The 16,893-nt window shown below is 51.3% G+C and overlaps 3 protein-coding genes across 4 annotated transcripts; 1 reads left to right on the top strand and 2 right to left on the bottom strand.

Moving 5' to 3' along the window:
- Positions 1 to 716: 716 nt before the first annotated feature.
- Positions 717 to 2,751, bottom strand: BCL2L15 (BCL2 like 15). The gene is made up of 3 exons (XM_054395772.1): positions 2,646 to 2,751; positions 1,373 to 1,515; positions 717 to 1,034 (listed from the first exon to the last, which is right to left on the bottom strand). Exons 1-3 carry the CDS (start codon positions 2,749 to 2,751, stop codon positions 717 to 719), a joined length of 567 nt encoding a protein of 188 aa, XP_054251747.1.
- Positions 2,752 to 4,479: 1,728 nt separating this feature from the next.
- AP4B1 (adaptor related protein complex 4 subunit beta 1) lies at positions 4,480 to 10,567 on the bottom strand. Of its 2 annotated transcripts, XM_054396011.1 has the most exons (10): positions 10,455 to 10,567; positions 10,150 to 10,374; positions 9,927 to 10,057; positions 9,317 to 9,464; positions 8,216 to 8,712; positions 7,494 to 7,577; positions 6,447 to 6,550; positions 6,075 to 6,282; positions 5,523 to 5,807; positions 4,480 to 5,250 (listed from the first exon to the last, which is right to left on the bottom strand). In XM_054396011.1, exons 1-10 carry the CDS (start codon positions 10,565 to 10,567, stop codon positions 4,823 to 4,825), a joined length of 2,223 nt encoding a protein of 740 aa, XP_054251986.1. In that variant the 3' UTR covers positions 4,480 to 4,822. The 2 variants fall into 2 exon arrangements, with proteins under 2 accessions (XP_054251986.1, XP_054251987.1); XM_054396012.1 differs by lacking the exons at positions 9,317 to 9,464; positions 9,927 to 10,057; positions 10,150 to 10,374.
- A 115-nt stretch (positions 10,568 to 10,682) lies between these two features.
- Positions 10,683 to 12,378, top strand: DCLRE1B (DNA cross-link repair 1B). Its single transcript, XM_054396013.1, has 4 exons — positions 10,683 to 10,886; positions 10,969 to 11,122; positions 11,193 to 11,372; positions 11,498 to 12,378. Exons 1-4 carry the CDS (start codon positions 10,698 to 10,700, stop codon positions 12,376 to 12,378), a joined length of 1,404 nt encoding a protein of 467 aa, XP_054251988.1. The 5' UTR covers positions 10,683 to 10,697.
- The last annotated feature ends 4,515 nt before the right edge of the window (positions 12,379 to 16,893 follow it).

Here is a 16,893-nt window from a genome sequence, read left to right as displayed (position 1 = left end):
CCTGCACCAGTACTGGTGAAAAACAGCTCTGCAGCGAGGGACCTGGGAGTGCTGGTGGACAATGAGTAAAGAGTGAAGGCAGCTTTTATGGCTAAATTCAAGAGAAACACAAGAAGAAAACCAAATTAATTTAAAAACCCCAACATTTACTAATTTTCACTTGTAGTGCTATAAAATCTCTTCTGTGTGTTGCAGATCTGCACAGTCCTGCTTGCAGTCTTTGGAAGAAATATAGCAGCATTTCTTTCAGTGAGAGCAGCAAAAGCCCAGCCTCACCTTCTGGGAAGTGTAGTCTGTTCTTTCAAATGCCCAAGTTCTCCTGAAAACAAACAAACAAACCCCCACATGTGTTTTAGAGAAAGAATTCAAGGCAGGTTTAAAGGAACCAGCAGGAGGAGAAGGAAGCAGGATGGAGTGACAAGCAGCACACCATTCACCAGGACCCAGACCTGGACTGATTCCCTCCTTTCCTCTCATAAAACACCCAAGAGAGGTCTGTAAAGCTGCAGGAGCAGGGTGCTGCTTTTTGCACAGCCCACCTCTCATTATTTCAATCCTCAGCTAAGGGAACAAGTTGAGCTCCCACAGCTCTGATACAAGGAATTAAACCCTGAGACAATGAAGTGGATGGGAATTTTGATGCTGACTCCAGTAGAGCTTCACTGAGGTGTTTGGTAAAGCCATGCTCCTGTGGCTGTACCAGAGCTGTCTGGGGGTCAGGCTAGGTACCAGTGATGAGCTGAGCAGGGCAGGTGGGACAGGTGAGTGACACAAAGGAAGAGCCATAAATCCCAGGCAAACATCACCACCATCCTTACCCATCCACCTTGGGCCTCAATGTAGTTTCTCACTTGAGAATTTCCATTGATCTCTCTTATAAGTAGGCTGGGATCCAGCATGCCTGGGACTTTCTCACCAACAAGCTTTACTAATTTCACACAGACACAGAGAAAAGCTCTCTCGTAGACCAGCTCTGGGTTCTGGTCATTCCACCTCCTGATGAGAGATTCCACAGCAGCCCCAAACTTCTCCACCTGCAAGCATTGAGAGGGCAGTTTGAGCTTCTGTTTAAATGACAGTGTGATAAGTCTTGGTGTGCAAGTCAGTTAAAGTCATGCTTTTGCTTCTTCTCCCCATGACTCTCTTCTTTGGAAGAGAGAAGGAGAAAAGGCAGCTGCCACAGTGCCTTGTTCAGCTGCTGTCCTGAGCCCATAACACAGGAATGAAGAGAAGCTGTGGGGGGAGGTGTCCCTTCCCCTCAGCCCCACCCTGGCCCCCACAACATAAGCTGTGCTGATCCCCAGGCTTCTCCCATTCCCCAGCACAAGGCTCTCTGCAGATACAGAGCTGGGCAGGTCAAGGAGTGCTTTACCTTCCCCCGGAGCACTTCAGCCAGAGGCTCTGAGGAGACTCTTTCAAAATCCAGGTTGCATTGGTCCCCCATCTGCCGCAGGCGGCTGGCCACCACCCTTGTGTCAAATGGGAGGGGTGGTCCTCCTGTGCACTCTGCCTGCTCTGGAGCAGAGAGAGTTTCAAAGTCTCACAGTGACCCAAATCTGGGGAGGTTTTCATCTTACAAGGTGAAAAGGCAAAGGCAGAACTGACAAAGTTCAAGTGCATGAAACCACTAGGAGTTCTCAGCTGAACTTCAAGAGGGAGGAGAGCCTCAGCTGAAGAGTTTTTCCTTTAAAGCATCCAGAAAATCCCAACCACAAAGTACTGTTTATTTTTGCTGAACATTACCAAAACGAGGTTCAGGCAGAAGGAGCTACCCAGCACTGAAAGTTCCAGCAAAACCATTTCCACGTTTGACAAAGCCAGAAGGAACTGAAAGAAGGATCTTTAAACCTAAAACTGAGGACAGCTTTATCTGGAGGCATTGCTTCCTGATCCAAACCCTTCCCTCATCCAGCCGCTGATCCCAGCTCAGCTCCTTTCACTCAGGTGCCTGTGTCTCCTCCCGAGCTTCTCAGTGCCCAGGACAGCAAAGGCAGAGGCAACAGCATCTGATCCAGGGAAGAAAAATGAGCCTGGAGACTTTTTCTTCAGATTAAGTAAGAAATTCTATGAAGCTTTTGAGAAATCTTGCTACCTAGTGTCAGCAAGGTCTCTTGGGACATTCCTGCTAGTTTGTTGCCAAGAAAACAACGGGAAAAGCAAGCTGAATATCAAGGTATTTTGAGTTTCTTCAGCATTCAGAGTAGCCCAAATGAACACATTGTATCCTACATGGTAAAACAACTTTTTATCTGATAAGCAAAGTGGTCTTTCTTTTTGATAATGCCAGCTGGAGCCTGCCCCATCGCATTGATCTGGAGCAAGCTGGAACCTGTGGACTTCTGCAGAGCACAGCAGCCAGCAGCACCTTCCCTGCCAGCACTGCCCCTGGGAGAGGAGAGCTGGTGGCTGTCCCTCAGCCCCAGTGCCCAGCCCTGCCAAGGCAGGCGGTGGCCAGGGGCAGCCTGGCACTCAAAACTGAAACTTTTTCCCTGAAGGACCGAACAGCTCAGACGCCATCTTGAGCCTCCATTTTAGGGAACCTGGCAACCCCAAGGCACAGCCTCCTTCCTTTAAGTGCTCAGCCTGAAGGCTGCTCTGCCATTTGCAGCAAGGGCACCATGTTTTCCTCCCACAGCAGCGCTCACCACCAGAGTCTATCTCCAGGTTCCGGCAGTCAATCTCCTCCTCGTCGAAGAGATCAGAGAACAAGGCCTGCACCACGCACGCCGTCTGCTCCTCGAAGGTTGCCATCAGTCTCCTCACTGAGGGCCAGGACAATGCTGCTTGTCTGCAGGTGAGCTTGGCCTTCAGATTTGTCTCCCTTTTCCCAGTGTTCCACAGGTTCTTGCTTCTGGGAAGCCTGTGAGCCCAGACTCCTCCCCGGAAGGGCACAACGTGCCAGCACTTGCTCCCCTGGCTTTTGTAATTCAAGCTATGGGTGTGGTTTAGTTTCAAAATAAGTAATTTCTGTTCAGATCAACTGAAATAAACGTTTACAGGTTATCAAAGACTGCTGACTTCCTCATTCATCAAGAAAGGGGTCTGGATCAAAGGTTGGAATCTCCAAGTCCCACCCCAACCAAAGACTAGATGGAGGTCTGGCCACAGCAGACCAAGCTTGCTAAGCCATGCAGTTTCTCTGACGGGGCCAGTGCCCTAGTGGGGCAGGGATGGGCACAGAACACAGCACAATGACCCTGTCATTGGACTGTCAGTAGGAGTTCTTATCTGCTGAGTTCTTATCTGGCTGTGATTCAGCTGCAGGCAGCTCACCTGTTACAGTAACTTGGCATACAGACTGATGCTGACTGTGGCACAATTGTTCCTTAAAGCATTGCTTCCAGGGAGTTGAGAGGGCAAAGCCCTCTCTGGCACAGCCAGGAACAGGGCCGTGGTCCGGAGCCACGGCAGTGATTGGACGACTCTGTCCCACAGCCTTCAGAGGTGAACAAAGTAGCACTTCAGAAAACAGCCAGGAGTGAGTCACATTTTTATTAGGAAAACCAAAAATAAAACTTAAAAGCTGCTGTCTAACAGTGACAGCAGAGTTCCGTGAAGGACATGGAAGATTCAATACAGTCACTGAAAGAAAAAATAACGAGATATGTTCCAGAAGAGGGTTAACAAGGCCACTCCTTACTGAGGACCATAAAGCCTGGTCACAGTAAACTCTCTACCTCAGCCTTCAGCCATGGAGCTTTCTTCTGGGCTTTGCCACTGTGTAAAACATGGTTGTGACACAGAAACCCTTCATGACACCACCCAAAGTCCAGCTCCTCCTAATTTTCAGTAGAGAGCAGACAGAGTGCTGTTGATGTGCCCTTTGAAACACAAGCCCTGAGCTGGCCAGAACACAGCTTCAGAAGCTGAAACAACTCAGTCCTACAGTACTGCCCTGTATTGTGCAGGGCACTGCAGGGACAGGGTGACAGCACTGACAGATATGAGCACTGCACAGAAAACAAACCTTGAAATACCCAGTCATGGTGAAAATTAGTGTCAGCAAAAAATGTAGTACTGTATCCAGGTTAATTATCTGAACAGCAATTCTTCCTCTACCAAGCACAGGCAGCTCTCTGCCAGGTGCAGACTAGAAACCCCACGCCACACAAGCAGCAAATACATCACACAACCTGCCCTGGCCACAGGGAGCTGAGGAAGGAACTTCAGAGAGAGAGATTCATCCCTACAGTAACACATTTCAACTAGAGAATAGCCTTCTTTCTCTTGAAACATGCCTGTTCCAGTGAGCACAGGGCACCCTGCCCTCCCATCTCAGACATAGCACAGCTCCCTTCACCCAAACTGAAGCTATCATCAAAATCTGTCACATGTGAACTAAATGGCTTGTAAAGGCAGCCAAGAACTAAGTACTTCTCTCTTCACTGCACAGTTCCTCTTAACATGAGGTAAGCAGCAGAATCCAGCAGACCCTGAACTGCTTTTGGATTATTTACAACTTTTGTGGAAAAAACCCTCTCCAAAACACATCCCTGAACTTTGCTCATATCTGGTTCTGTCACATCAGTGTCTTGTGACAATCATCAGAAATGCCACCATGGGTGTGACTCAGGCAGAAACAGTAAGCTCACCAGTGCATTACCTTGTCCTTCCCCCAGTGCAGAGAAAGGGCAGACCCCTCACCCTGTCCCACTACCCAGCCACAGCTGCCCCCACTCAGCTGGTGCTTGCCCAGCCAGGAACAGGTTGCCCACACTCACAGCTCAGAAGTGCAAAGCCAGCATCAGGCTTGGCAAATGAAGCCAGGGAAATGAACTCTTCATGTGCCCTGAGCAAGCATGCTGCTAGCAGCAGGGACCAGTCAGGGCCCCAGCCCAGTGACTGCCCCCATGACTGTCCTCAAGGCTGCCACAAAGGCCTGCAGTGCCTCTGGCCTCACCTCACTCTGCTTCACCACCACCTGCATCTCCGAGCCCGCTGCCTCCAGCAGCAGCTCTGTGAGGAAGAGGCAGCCTGCCTCGTCCTGAGCACTGAGATAAGCCTTCCATGGCTGGACTCCAGCTCTGCTCATAGCAATGGTCTGGATGTGGACAACATGCAGAGCTGTCTGTATGGTGTCTGGATACACACTCCCACTCCAGGGCAGAGACAGGTGGCAGCTCACATCCAAGCTCAGCCAGGTCTTCTCAAACTGTTCTGCAGTCAGGTAAACATCAGGAGATAAGGTCAGGCTGCCTGTATCAGGATGAACCTTGAGGACTTCTTTATTCCCTTCAGAAACCAGGGACTCTGAAATGAAATCACAGACATGAGACATAGCATACAAGGTGCAGCTCCTAACTTCACAAAGATCTTCTGGAACCATCAGGTGAATAAGGCTGGAACAAGAGCATGTTCAGCAGCATTCCTTGGGCTAGTGAGGTGGTGATCAGCCATGCGCTGCACAAGACAGAACACCAAATGGGCATTCTCATAGCACTGACATCTTCTTCCAAAGAGCCACATGAGAACATCTACTGACAAGGGGAAAACAGATCCCAGATGAAGGTGAGGCAGGTTACCTGTGTCTCTGCTCCTGCAGTCAGTAGAAGGAGAACAAGTGGAAGAGGGTTCTGCTGGCTGGTGAGCAGTGATGACTGCCCAGTGTTCTCTGCCATAAACTGGGGCAAGAGTATTAAACTCTGAAGCCCATGTATTCACAGGCTGCTTGCTTTGGTCTTCCAGGAGCCCCAGAGAGGGGTCGGACTTGGGGCTACACAGGACTCGTTTCACTTCTTCCACACCGGACTGCAAAAGGCGATAGTAGAACAAGCCACGGTCTCGTACTGCCATATCCATCTCCTCCTCTGGGAATCAGAGACATAATTTACGGAGAATTCTATCATCCAGACTTCCCTGAAGTGCTAACCCTTAATCAGGAAAAACAGATTCCTAGGGATACAGTGGAAGCCAGTCACACCAACCAGGCAGCTCAGAGGCCACCTAGCAGCCTAAGACATAAGTAACTCACAGCTACAATGCTGACACGTGGCACCCACACACTGAGGACACAGTCACTAGGTCCCAAAAAGCCTGTGCCACAGTGTCAGTGGCAGAGAATGAAGAGAACCCACCTATGCAGTAATAGAGGAGCCTCCCCAGCATGTCCTGACACTCAGCAGGACGAGACAGGAAAAGTCGCACCAGTGCTGTCAGAAGCTCCATCTTCACTGCTGGGAACATCTCTGATTTCAGGTTCTCCACAAAGTCCTCTAAAACATAGGGGGCATTGGGAACTTTATCACCATGTGTGCCCAGGAGCCAGATCAGTGCTTGCTTGCCCTGAAGGAACCAGAAAGACAGTGCTGTCATGAAATAAAGAGGGGCAAGAGAGCACTTCTGAAGATTTCTGATTTCTGCCTGACAATCACAAGCCAGAGGAAAGCCAAAGGGTCATTGTCCACCCACCCCCAATAGTGCCAGCCCCCTGCACAAAGCTACCTTACCTCACTGTCCTGGATGATGTCCTCACAGCCAGGCAGTGCCCGACAGACAGCATCTGTGCACTGAGGGCACAGCCACGCCAGGTCCCGGAACACCTGCACCACAGCTGCAAGGGAACAAAATGTTCAGCACTCCCCAGGAGCTATCAAACCACCAGAGGGAAAAAAAAAAATTTAATAGCAAAAAAACCCCAAAACACTCCAGAAACTGCACATCTCAGCAAGGGAGGTCAGTGCCTTGCTTTGTGACTATGATTTGAGACAGTCTCCTTCAAAGTTCCATGACACTGCACTGGTCACAGCAACACTGCACCGAATCTACAACAAAGCATTGAAGTTCAGATTGTTCCTCTGGCTGCTGGAAAGCTACCCCTCCTTTGGACATTCCCCAGCCTTTACAAAGACACTGACTCACCATGCTTCAGACACACAAGGTTAGAATGACAAACTAAAACTAACACCAACTCAATATGAGTCTCATGAACTTTAGGTCAAAACTTCCAAGGCTCTGCTGCCCACTTACAGAAACACCAGCAGCTTCTGAAGCCTAATTCAACAGCTGAGTGCAAGCATGTGGTTTTCAAATCTCAAAGCAAGACCAGCTAAAGCAGAGGGCAGAAGCAGCAATAATATGAAGTCAGATCTGAGGGCAGCAGAAGAGAAGCCTGGGCACAGCTGACAATTTTATGAGGAATAGAAATCACAAAGGTTTAAAAGGTCTATTAATCACTTGGGCCCTCAGACACTGAAATGTCTCTGCTGAGTCACTCACTCCCCATCAGTCAGTGGCAGTCAGAAAGGAGCCTCCATATCTGGACATGAACACAGCCATGACCATCTCCCCTTTCACCACAAAGTAGTTCCTAAGGAAGGGGAAAACTACAGTGTCCAGTCACACTACAAACCTCCAGCTCCACCAGGAAGACTTCTACCTAAAGATGCTAATTGAAGTAAAAGCCAAGTGCCTCTGAGGGCCTTGCCTTCAGGATCACAAGCCCCAGCAAGGCACTTCTTGAGAGCACAAGCCAGGCAAACACCTCACAGAGGTACCTGATGTGATGTGCTCCTGCTGAAGCCCCAGGAGCTCGCTCAGGATCCCCACACACTGCTCTGTGTACGTCCTGGCAATATTGCCTGCAGAGACACCAAAGGACACAAAACCCAAACTTTTATCAGAAAGAGAGAGCAAACATGAGCCAAACTATTTATCACAAACCCTCTTAAAAGAAAGAGTCTCTTTTTCTTTTCAACGTGTAACCAGATGAGTTCTTTCTCATGTAAGGGCTATACTCCTTTTTCTGAAGCCATACCTCAGAAGCCTGAACTTTTCTTAAACATAACATATAAGAAAGTATTTTAGCACCTCTGGATTTCTACTTATGAGCACTATGAAACTCACCTCTTACAAAACCCAAACTATAGCACCCCACATCACTTTAACCCTGCCCCCCATCACAACTCAAAGAGCAAGCATAAGGGTCTTTAATAACATAAAATGACAGAACTTCTTTAGAGTATCTCATCAGAGCAGACATTTGAACAAGACTCAACGACGCTGTGTGCAACCTGAGCAATTCAATGTCAGGACTTCTGAAAGAATGGGCACAAGTCTTGGGTTAGAAACACACTCAGACAAACCCCTCCTGGGTAGCCTGCCCTACAGAGGGCTGAACTCCTGCAGCCTGGCATTTGCCCAAACACATTTCAGCAGAGAAGGGCCCACTCAGAGGTCTAGGGCTGCAGCTGCTCAGAGGGCAGCACCCAGCTCTTACCTATGGCAAAGATGGCTCCTTGGGCAAGCTCTACCGACACATCAGTGCAATAGCCTCTCAGTTCCTCCAGCACCTGCTGCACATTTTCATCATTCACCAGCTCACACAACACCTCCATCTTCTGGCATTTGATGTAGTGAGGCTCTGAATAGGAGCAGAAGAACTTTTTGTAGTGGCTGCTGAAATGACCAGGAAGGCTACCTAAGATCTGGCGGACGTGGCAGAGCGCAGTGAAGCAGAGCTCTCTGCTCTCAGAGGTGCAGGCAGACAGCAGTGGTCCCTTCACTCTCACTAGAACATCTGCCTGCACATGTGGGTACTCCCTGGCCAGCACTAGGAACAGCTTGGTGGCTGCCATTACAACGCTAGGGCTGCTGCTTTTGAGAAAACCATCCAGCAGATTGAGTATGTCAAAGAGCTCCTCCTCACTGCGGGGTCTGTAGCGCAGGAGGAAGGTGAGCACCTCACTTTGCCCCCACTGGTCCAGATCAGGCATCCTGCCAAGAGAATAAAACCAGTTTGAGGGAGTCAGGAAGAGCACAAAGATCTGTGCTATGCAAAGTAGAAGCCTTAGCCTCCAGGTTTTTGTTCCAAACCAAACGCTGTTCTTCAGAAGTGAATACCCTGATTTTATCTCAAGAGAATTGCCCAGCTTGTGCACACACGCTTAACTCAGCAGCAGCAATGTGCACTTCACTGGTGCCCTAAGCCAGACAAGCAACACTGACAAGAGCCCTGCATAGAGCAGTATCCCCCTTTTGCCAGATCACGTAGAATTACCTGCAGAAAAGTTAGAGCCAGACTAGAACACACCTGTCCCACAAATGCATCAGGTGTATTGTCACAAAAAAAATCCCCCCTAATCTAATCACATTAATCTACAATTCCAAAATCAACCACTATTTGAAGCACAGACTCCCTGGAGAAGCATCTCAGAGTTCTCTTAAGATCTCAGCATAAAAATAATTTGGTTTTTCTTAGGATGGACACCTCCATCTTTGGGTGCCCAACTCTCCTCTTTAAGTCCTGACAGACGCTCTACTAGAACACAATGTCGAGAATGAGGCTTCCAGCATCATATTAATACCAAAGGAAACAAACCTGTTGAGGAGATGATGGGCAATAGGTTTGTTGATGACAACTCCTCCCTCCTTCTTCAAGATCTCTTCTAGGGCCCTCAGACAGTTCACGACTACAATAGGATCCTGGTCACGAAGCAAACTGTACAGCTCGTTCACCAAGGCACCATCTGCAAAGCAGCAGAGGTCCTTCTGTCAGGTTTGCTGACACACTGCAATTTCATCATGCACAAAAGATACTGCTTGAACTGAGCGAAGCAGCCAACCAAACTGCCAGCTCTACAGCAACAGCTGCCCTTGCACAACCTTTCCTTGAAGGTCTGTGGATGTGAGGTGGCACCTGGCTGAGCAGGGCCCACAGAAATGTCCAGGCATTGCGGGAGGCCCTGCACAGGCTGGTATGAGAGGCATGCTCTGAGCCCACAGCGCTGGCATCTCCTTAGCAGTTCGATGCTCAGCCATAACGCACTACTGCTCTCCCTCCCTGCACCTCACAGCCACACTGCCCGCAGGCAGCGAGCCCAGGACAGGCCACCGGGCTGGCGCATCCAGCAGCCGTGAGCCCCCGCTGTCGACAACAACCTCTCTTCCCCAGCGGGCCCTGCACTGCCGAAGGCAACCCTGGCCCTTACCCACTTCGCAGTCCCCCTGCAGCTTCACCATCTTGGCGCAGCCTAGCACGGCCGCCCTCCGCACGTAGGAGGCCTTGTCCCGCAGGCCGCTGAGCAGGGGCTGCTGCAGGTACTCCTGGATGCCGGGCATTCTGCGGGCGAACGAGGGTCAGCGGGACGCCAGCCCTGGCCACGCGCGCTCCCGCCATCCCGGACGCCCCGCTCCCTCCCCGTCCCGCCGCACCTCAGGCCGCACATGCTGCGGAGGGCGAGGCCGCGCACGGCAGGGCTGGGGTGCGCGCAGTCCTTGCGCAGTGTGTTGACAGCCAGCAGCGCCAGCTGGGGCTGCCGCGGCGCCTGCGCCCGCAGGTACCACGACACCAGCTTCTTCTGCACCACGTCCGCCGCCGCACTCGCCTTCACCATCTCCGGGAACAGCCCCGACACGTCCGCGCCCTGCGCCATGTACCTGCAGCGGAGACAGGGCTCAGCGCGGACCGGGCCCGACGGGACGCCGACGCCGTTCCCTTGCCCGCCCGCCAGCCGTACCGGATGACGCGCAGGACAGCGGCGCGGTACCGCAGCCGATCCGCCTGTACGTGCGGGTTGGACAGGGCCCGGCGAAGCTCCCGCACCGCATCCTCTCCGCCCAAGTACGGCATTGCCCGGCACCGGCCTGGCTCCGCGCCGCGCCCCCCGTCGACGTCACTCCGTCCCGCCCCTTCCTGCGCCGGCGCGGCACCGCCCGTGAAATCAGGCGGGAAGCGGCGGGACCGTTCATGGCCGGGCGCCATGAACGGAATGGTGATCCCCGGTACGCCCATTGCTGTGGACTTCTGGAGCCTGCGGCGGGCAGGTGGCGCCCGGCTCTTCTTCCTGTCGCACCTGCATTCGGACCACACGGTAGGGCTGTCCAGCACCTGGAGCCGCCCGCTCTACTGCTCGCCTCTCACTGCCCGCCTTCTGCATCTTCGTCTCCAGGTACGTGCGGCTGGCCTGGCCCGGCCCGGCCCGGTTTCCTCCGACCTGGTCCGGCCCTCACTACCCTGTTCGGTCCCTGCAGGTGCCGACGTGCTGGATCAGGCCGCTGGAGGTGGGTCAGAGTCATGTGCTGGGCGAAAACGAGAAGGTAACGGTGACACTGCTCGACTCCAACCACTGTCCCGGCTCCGTCATGTTCCTCTTCGAGGGTACCTTTGGCACCATCCTCCACACAGGTACGAGGCTGGCCCCTGCAGGTCCCACCACCGCAACTCCCGGCCTGCCCTGACGGCCCTCTCCTTGCAGGGGATTTCCGCTACAGCCACTCCATGCGGGACGAGCCAGTGCTGCGAGGCTGCCACATAGACCGCCTGTACCTGGACAACACAAACTGCCACCCGCAGCGGGCACTGCCGTCACGCCAGCATGCCACACGCCAGGCCATCCACCTCATCCGCAACCACCCGCAGCACCTGGTTGTCATCGGTGAGTGCTGCCTCATGCTGCTCTCACCATCCCCTGCCTTGGTGGGGCCCCTTGGTGGTAGCACCCTACCCTCGGCAGGGGCTCCTGCCCTGTCCCTGCTACACTGCTCACAGCTGCCCTTGCAGGTTTGTACAGTCTGGGGAAGGAGACACTGCTGGTGGACCTGGCCAAGGAGTTCAGCACCTGGGTGGTGGTGAGCCCCTGGCGCCTGGAGCAGATGCGGCTGCTGGAGCTGCCTGATGTGTTCACCACCGAGGAGGGGACTGGATGGATCCGTGCTGTGGATGTCGCTGATATCTGCTGGGATGCGCTTGTGAGATGGAACATGCTGCAGCCTACTATTGCCATCCTCCCCACCAGCAGGCCTATGAAGGTCACCCACCCCAACATCCACCTCATTCCCTACTCAGATCACTCATCCTTTTCAGAGCTGTGTGAGTTTGTGGAGTGGCTGAAGCCTTGCTCGGTCATTCCAATTGTGAAGGGTGATCTGTGCCAGGCTTACTTTCAGAAATACTTAAGTCCTGCCCCTCAGACTCTCCCTGAGCACAAAATTCCAAAGCCTGAGCCCAAAATCCCAAAGCTTGTGCAAGAGTCTGTGCAGCAGCAAAGCAAGAGGAAGGGGCGGGAATCCTGCCTGAAAAGAGCTGTCCAGTGTTCTGTGTCCCGAGGAGTTGTTTTTGAGTCCCCAGAGAAATCCACTGAAAAATCTGAAGAGCTCTTGGGTGTTCAGGTTGCTCAGCAGAAGTACTGTGAGTCAGCGTTCAGCTTGAAAAAAGATGGCACTTGTCACATGGGCAAGGGGAAAGGGAAGGAAGAGATGAGTGGAGAACACGCAGGAATAGCAGGACCAGCTGCCAGCCAGGCACCTTCTCCTCAGGAGCACTTTCCAACTGGACTTGCAGAGGAATATTTACTCGCTCCTGTAAGTGCCCTAAAGCAGTTTTCAGCACAGAATTTTGACAAGCTCGTAGAAGATTTCTTGAGGAAGGGAAAAATGTCTTGAAGAAGCTGTGCGACCCTCGCAGTGCCAGTGCAGCTGGCAGCAGTGATTCTAGAGGTCTCACTACTGCATCCTGTTCTCTGTGCTTAAGTCTCCCATTGGGGAGTGGAGCTCAGCTATGGGACTTTACTTTGCCTCTTATTAGAGGCCAAGGAAGAGACTAGAACCAATTTGTAGGTGCTAGTTTGTGTGTGTTTGTTTACACTTTATTTATATTTCTATTTATATTGACGTTTGTTGGGTCTCTACACTCAGGCAGTGTGGTGCCACTGCACCTGTGTCTTGTATTTTTCACAGAGGGTATTTAAAGAAACCTAGAAAATTAAATGTTTCTAAGTATTAATACAATTTCTATCTATTAATTTGCTAAAGCATCCAGACAGTACTGCTTTTGCATGCAACAACCTGCAGCTGGTGGCATTGCACCACCTTGGTGTTCAGTGCCAATCCCTTTTCTGTCACTGGCTGGAAAAAATAGGAAGCGTCTGGGTTCTTGAGTTCTGAGCTTTCCAGAGTGGGTTGCTGTATCCTCTGCAATTTCTGCACTCAGGTCTCCAGATCTGAATTCTGATCAACTGCAAAGTGCTGCTGGTAACCACCAACATTCTAGTAGGTCGCTGCCTACACCTGTAGATGCAACCAACCTGATCTCCTATGATCAGGTGACCTGCCTGGTGGACGTAGGAAAGGCTGTGGATGTAGTCTACCTGGACTTCAGCAAGGCCTTTGACACTGTCCCCCACAGCAAACTCCTGGCCAAGCTGTCAGCCTGTGGCTTGGACAGCAGCACTGTGCTGGGTTAGGAACTGGCTGGAGGGCCGAGCCCAGAGAGTGGTGGTGAATGGTGCCACATCCAGCTGGCAGCCTGTCACTAGTGGTGTCCCCCAGGGATCAGTGCTGGGCCCCATCCTGTTCAATATCTTTATTGATGATCTGGATGAGGGGATTGAGTCCATCATCAGTAAATTTGCAGATGACACCAAGCTGGGAGCAGGTGTCGATCTGTTAGAAGGTAGAAGGGCTCTGCAGAGGGACCTTGACAGGCTAGACAGATGGGCAGAGTCCAAAAGGATGGCATTCAACAAATCCAAGTGCTGGGTGCTCCACTTTGGCCACAACAACCCCATGCAGAGCTACAGGCTGGGGTCAGAGTGGCTGGAGAGCAGCCAGGTGGAAAGGGACCTGGGGGTGCTGGTTGACAGCCAGCTGAACATGAGCCAGCAGTGTGCCCAGGTGGCCAAGAGAGCCAATGGCATCCTGGCCTGCATCAGGCATAGTGTGGCCAGCAGGAGCAGGGAGGTCATTGTAGCCCTGTACACAGCACTGGTTAGGCCACACCTTGAGTACTGTGTCCAGTTCTGGGCCCCTCAGTTTAGGAAAGATGTTGAATTGCTGGAGCATGTCCAGAGAAGGGCAACGAGGCTGGGGAGAGGCCTTGAGCACAAGCCCTATGAGGAGAGGCTGAGGGAGCTGGGACTGTTTAGCCTGGAGAAGAGGAGGCTCAGGGGTGACCTCATTGCTGTCTACAACTACCTGAAGGGAGGTTGTAGCCAGGAGGGGTTTGGTCTCTTCTCCCAGGCAACCAGCACCAGAACAAGAGGACACAGTCTCAAGCTGTGCCAGGGGAGGTTTAGGCTGGAGGTGAGGAGAAAGTTCTTCACAGAGAGAGTGGTTGGCCATTGGAATGGGCTGCCCAGGGAGGTGGTGGAGTCACCATCCCTGGAGGTGTTCAAGAGGGGATTGGACGTGGCACTTGGTGCCATGGTTTAGATAGTCATGAGGTTTAGGGTGACAGGTTGGACTCGATGATCTTTGAGGTCTCTTCCAGCCTTCTTGATTCTATGATTCTATGATTCTAACAGCCACACCTGTTAAAAATAAGCTGTCTTGCACAGCAATAATGATGACAGCTGTGGGTATGTTTGGAAAGCTGTTTGGCAAACAGAGTCTTCACTCCCAGCCCTGTGCCTTCCCTAGCAAGGTTTATCAGTACAGCACCAGCAGTGCCTCTCATTGACCCTGCTTGTGGATCCTGCTGCCTCTATGGTCCTGTTTCTTGTTTTCTGTGTGGATTATTTGCTAACCAAAACTCAATTGCATCAGATCAGTGTAGTGGAGACACTGGCACCTCTTCATAGAATGGCTTAGGTTGGAAGGGATCTCAGAGATCATCTACTCCAACCTCCCCACCATGGACAGGGACACCTCTTAACTAGACTCAGCTGCTCAAGGCCTCATCCAACCTGGCCTTGAACATCCCCAGGGATGAGGCATCCACAGCCTCCCTGGGCAACCCATTTCAGAGTCTCACCACCCTTGTACTGAAGAACTTCTTCCTAAGATCCAGTCTGACCCTGCTCTCCCACAGCTTCAAAAAATTTCCCCTTGTCCTGTTGCTAGACACCATCATAACAAGCCCCTCTTCAGCTTTCCTGAAGGATCCCTTCAGGTACTGGAAGGCAGCTCTAAGGTACTCCTGGAGTCATCTCTAGGCTGAACAACCCCAGCTGCCTCAGCCTGTCCTCATAGCACAGGTGCTTCAGCCCTTGGATCATCTTTGTGGCCATCCTCTGGACTTACTCCAACAGCTCTGTGTCCTTCTTATAATGGGGACACCAGAAATGGATACAATATTTGAGGTGGGGTCTCACAAGAGCAGAGTAAAGGGGTTGAATCACCTCTCTTGCCCTCCTGGCCACACTCCTCTTGATGCAGCCCAACACACTATTTACCTCCTGGGCTGTATGTGTGTGCTGCTAGCTGTTGAGCTCATCAATCAATACACCCAAGTCTCTTTCTTCAGAGCTACTCTCAACCAACCCACTCTGCACCCAGCCTGTATTTGTGCCTTTTAACATCTGAGGCCACCAGGGAAATAATAGTGCTCTGCTTGGAATGTTTTGTCTGCTGCTGGCTGCCTTGGAGATGCAGGCTGTTATTTAAATAGTGTTTAAAGTTAAGTTACTCACTTGAAAAGCAGGTGAGTGAGGCACAGCCTGAACTCCCAGATTCCAGGTCCTGCTCTCCATTGCTCAGGAGGAATGCTTGTTTTCTGAGTCACTGCTCCATTTAGGGGAGTAAATGACTTCAAAGATCTGATGCATTTCAATGCATTTCACTGCTGATGTTTTGTGGCATCCAGCATTTCCTCTTTCTGTGGTTACCAACTTTTCTTATTAATCATTTGTTCAAATAAATGAAGTAGACAACCTCCTGGTGAACCCTTAGGCAAAATGGAGTTGTAAATGGTAATTCCTTACAGAGGCAACTCTGATCTTTAGGTCACAACACAAAAGTGAGAATTGCAGAGACTTCAGAAGCTGGCCATCTGCACTTAGTTAAAACTGCAGAAGAAATGCTGACTTCTATTACTAGAGCTGAGAACTTAATTCCTGGCACTTCAAAAAGACATTGAGGTCATGTACTCCAGGGTCTGGACCTGCTGTTTCCAGCTCAGCTGCACAGGGCTCTGCCAAAACTGCTGCCACAGGTGTGTTTTACTCACAACAGTCACAGTGAGAAGCTGCAGCCAAGTATGGCTTGATTGGGGTATTTAAAGGCCACATGCTTGGAAACTTAGTTACCCTGGCAGGGAAAAAAAGTGGTGCTCAGACCAGTCTCACAAATCTACGCACACAGAGCATGCTTGAGCTGCTTATCTCTGTTCCACAGTTGGGAACCAAGCTCCATTAGGGTGAAACAACTTGCCCAAGGCCTTGCAGAGGAGCTCAGAACAAGCCCAGCTCCTTTTGGCAAGTTTTCAGCACTTTTTTAACAACTTCTGATCAAACACTGGTGTCGTGAGGGCAGGGCAGGCTGATGGCTGCCTGCTGAGCTCCTTCCCCACAACTGACTCTGGAAATTCAGTCACCATAAAACAGCTCAATCTGCTCTAGCTTCTCTAAAACAGTGCAGAACACAACGATAGGATAATCTGCCCATACTGTGGAGGGGAAGAAAAGTACTTTAGGCTGCTGCCAAGAAACAGATAAAACTTGCCTCACCTGTTGGCTCCATGGCAGATAAGGCTATCATGTCACCTGCAGGGAACACCCCTGAGTGCTCTGCTCTGAGACTAAAGCACCTCGGACATCATCTCTGTTGCAGGGCCATTGTCCATTTCTGCAGCATAGGTACTTCCTGTTGTTACTTTCTAGATAAAAATAATTATGTAACGGGAAAATCTTCCATGAATTTATATAATTTTCTGTATGTGTCATAGCTTTGGGCTCTCTGACTTTGTGGTCCTTTATGGCACCCTCTGAAAATATAGTAGAATGTGGAGAAAAGGTAGAGTCAGCCTCATAACCGTGCCAGGTGACATCTTCATGAGCTGCTGTCTGGCTATGAGTATGCTGTATTTGTCAGCCCTGGGCACAGGCTTTAGGGGCCTCTGAGCTGAGTGCTCACTCTAAGCCTGAAAATAAGGTCACAAGTAATGCAACCTCCAAGTCCTCCATGCAGTAGAGAAGGATGAGCTGCTCAGCGGGGTGCCGCTGCAGGAAGGACGAAGAAAAC

The sequence above is a fragment of the Indicator indicator genome, chromosome 35, assembly GCF_027791375.1.
Source record: "Indicator indicator isolate 239-I01 chromosome 35, UM_Iind_1.1, whole genome shotgun sequence".
Classification (NCBI taxonomy): Eukaryota; Metazoa; Chordata; class Aves; order Piciformes; family Indicatoridae; genus Indicator; species Indicator indicator.
This window is presented reverse-complemented; position numbering and strand designations above follow the sequence as displayed.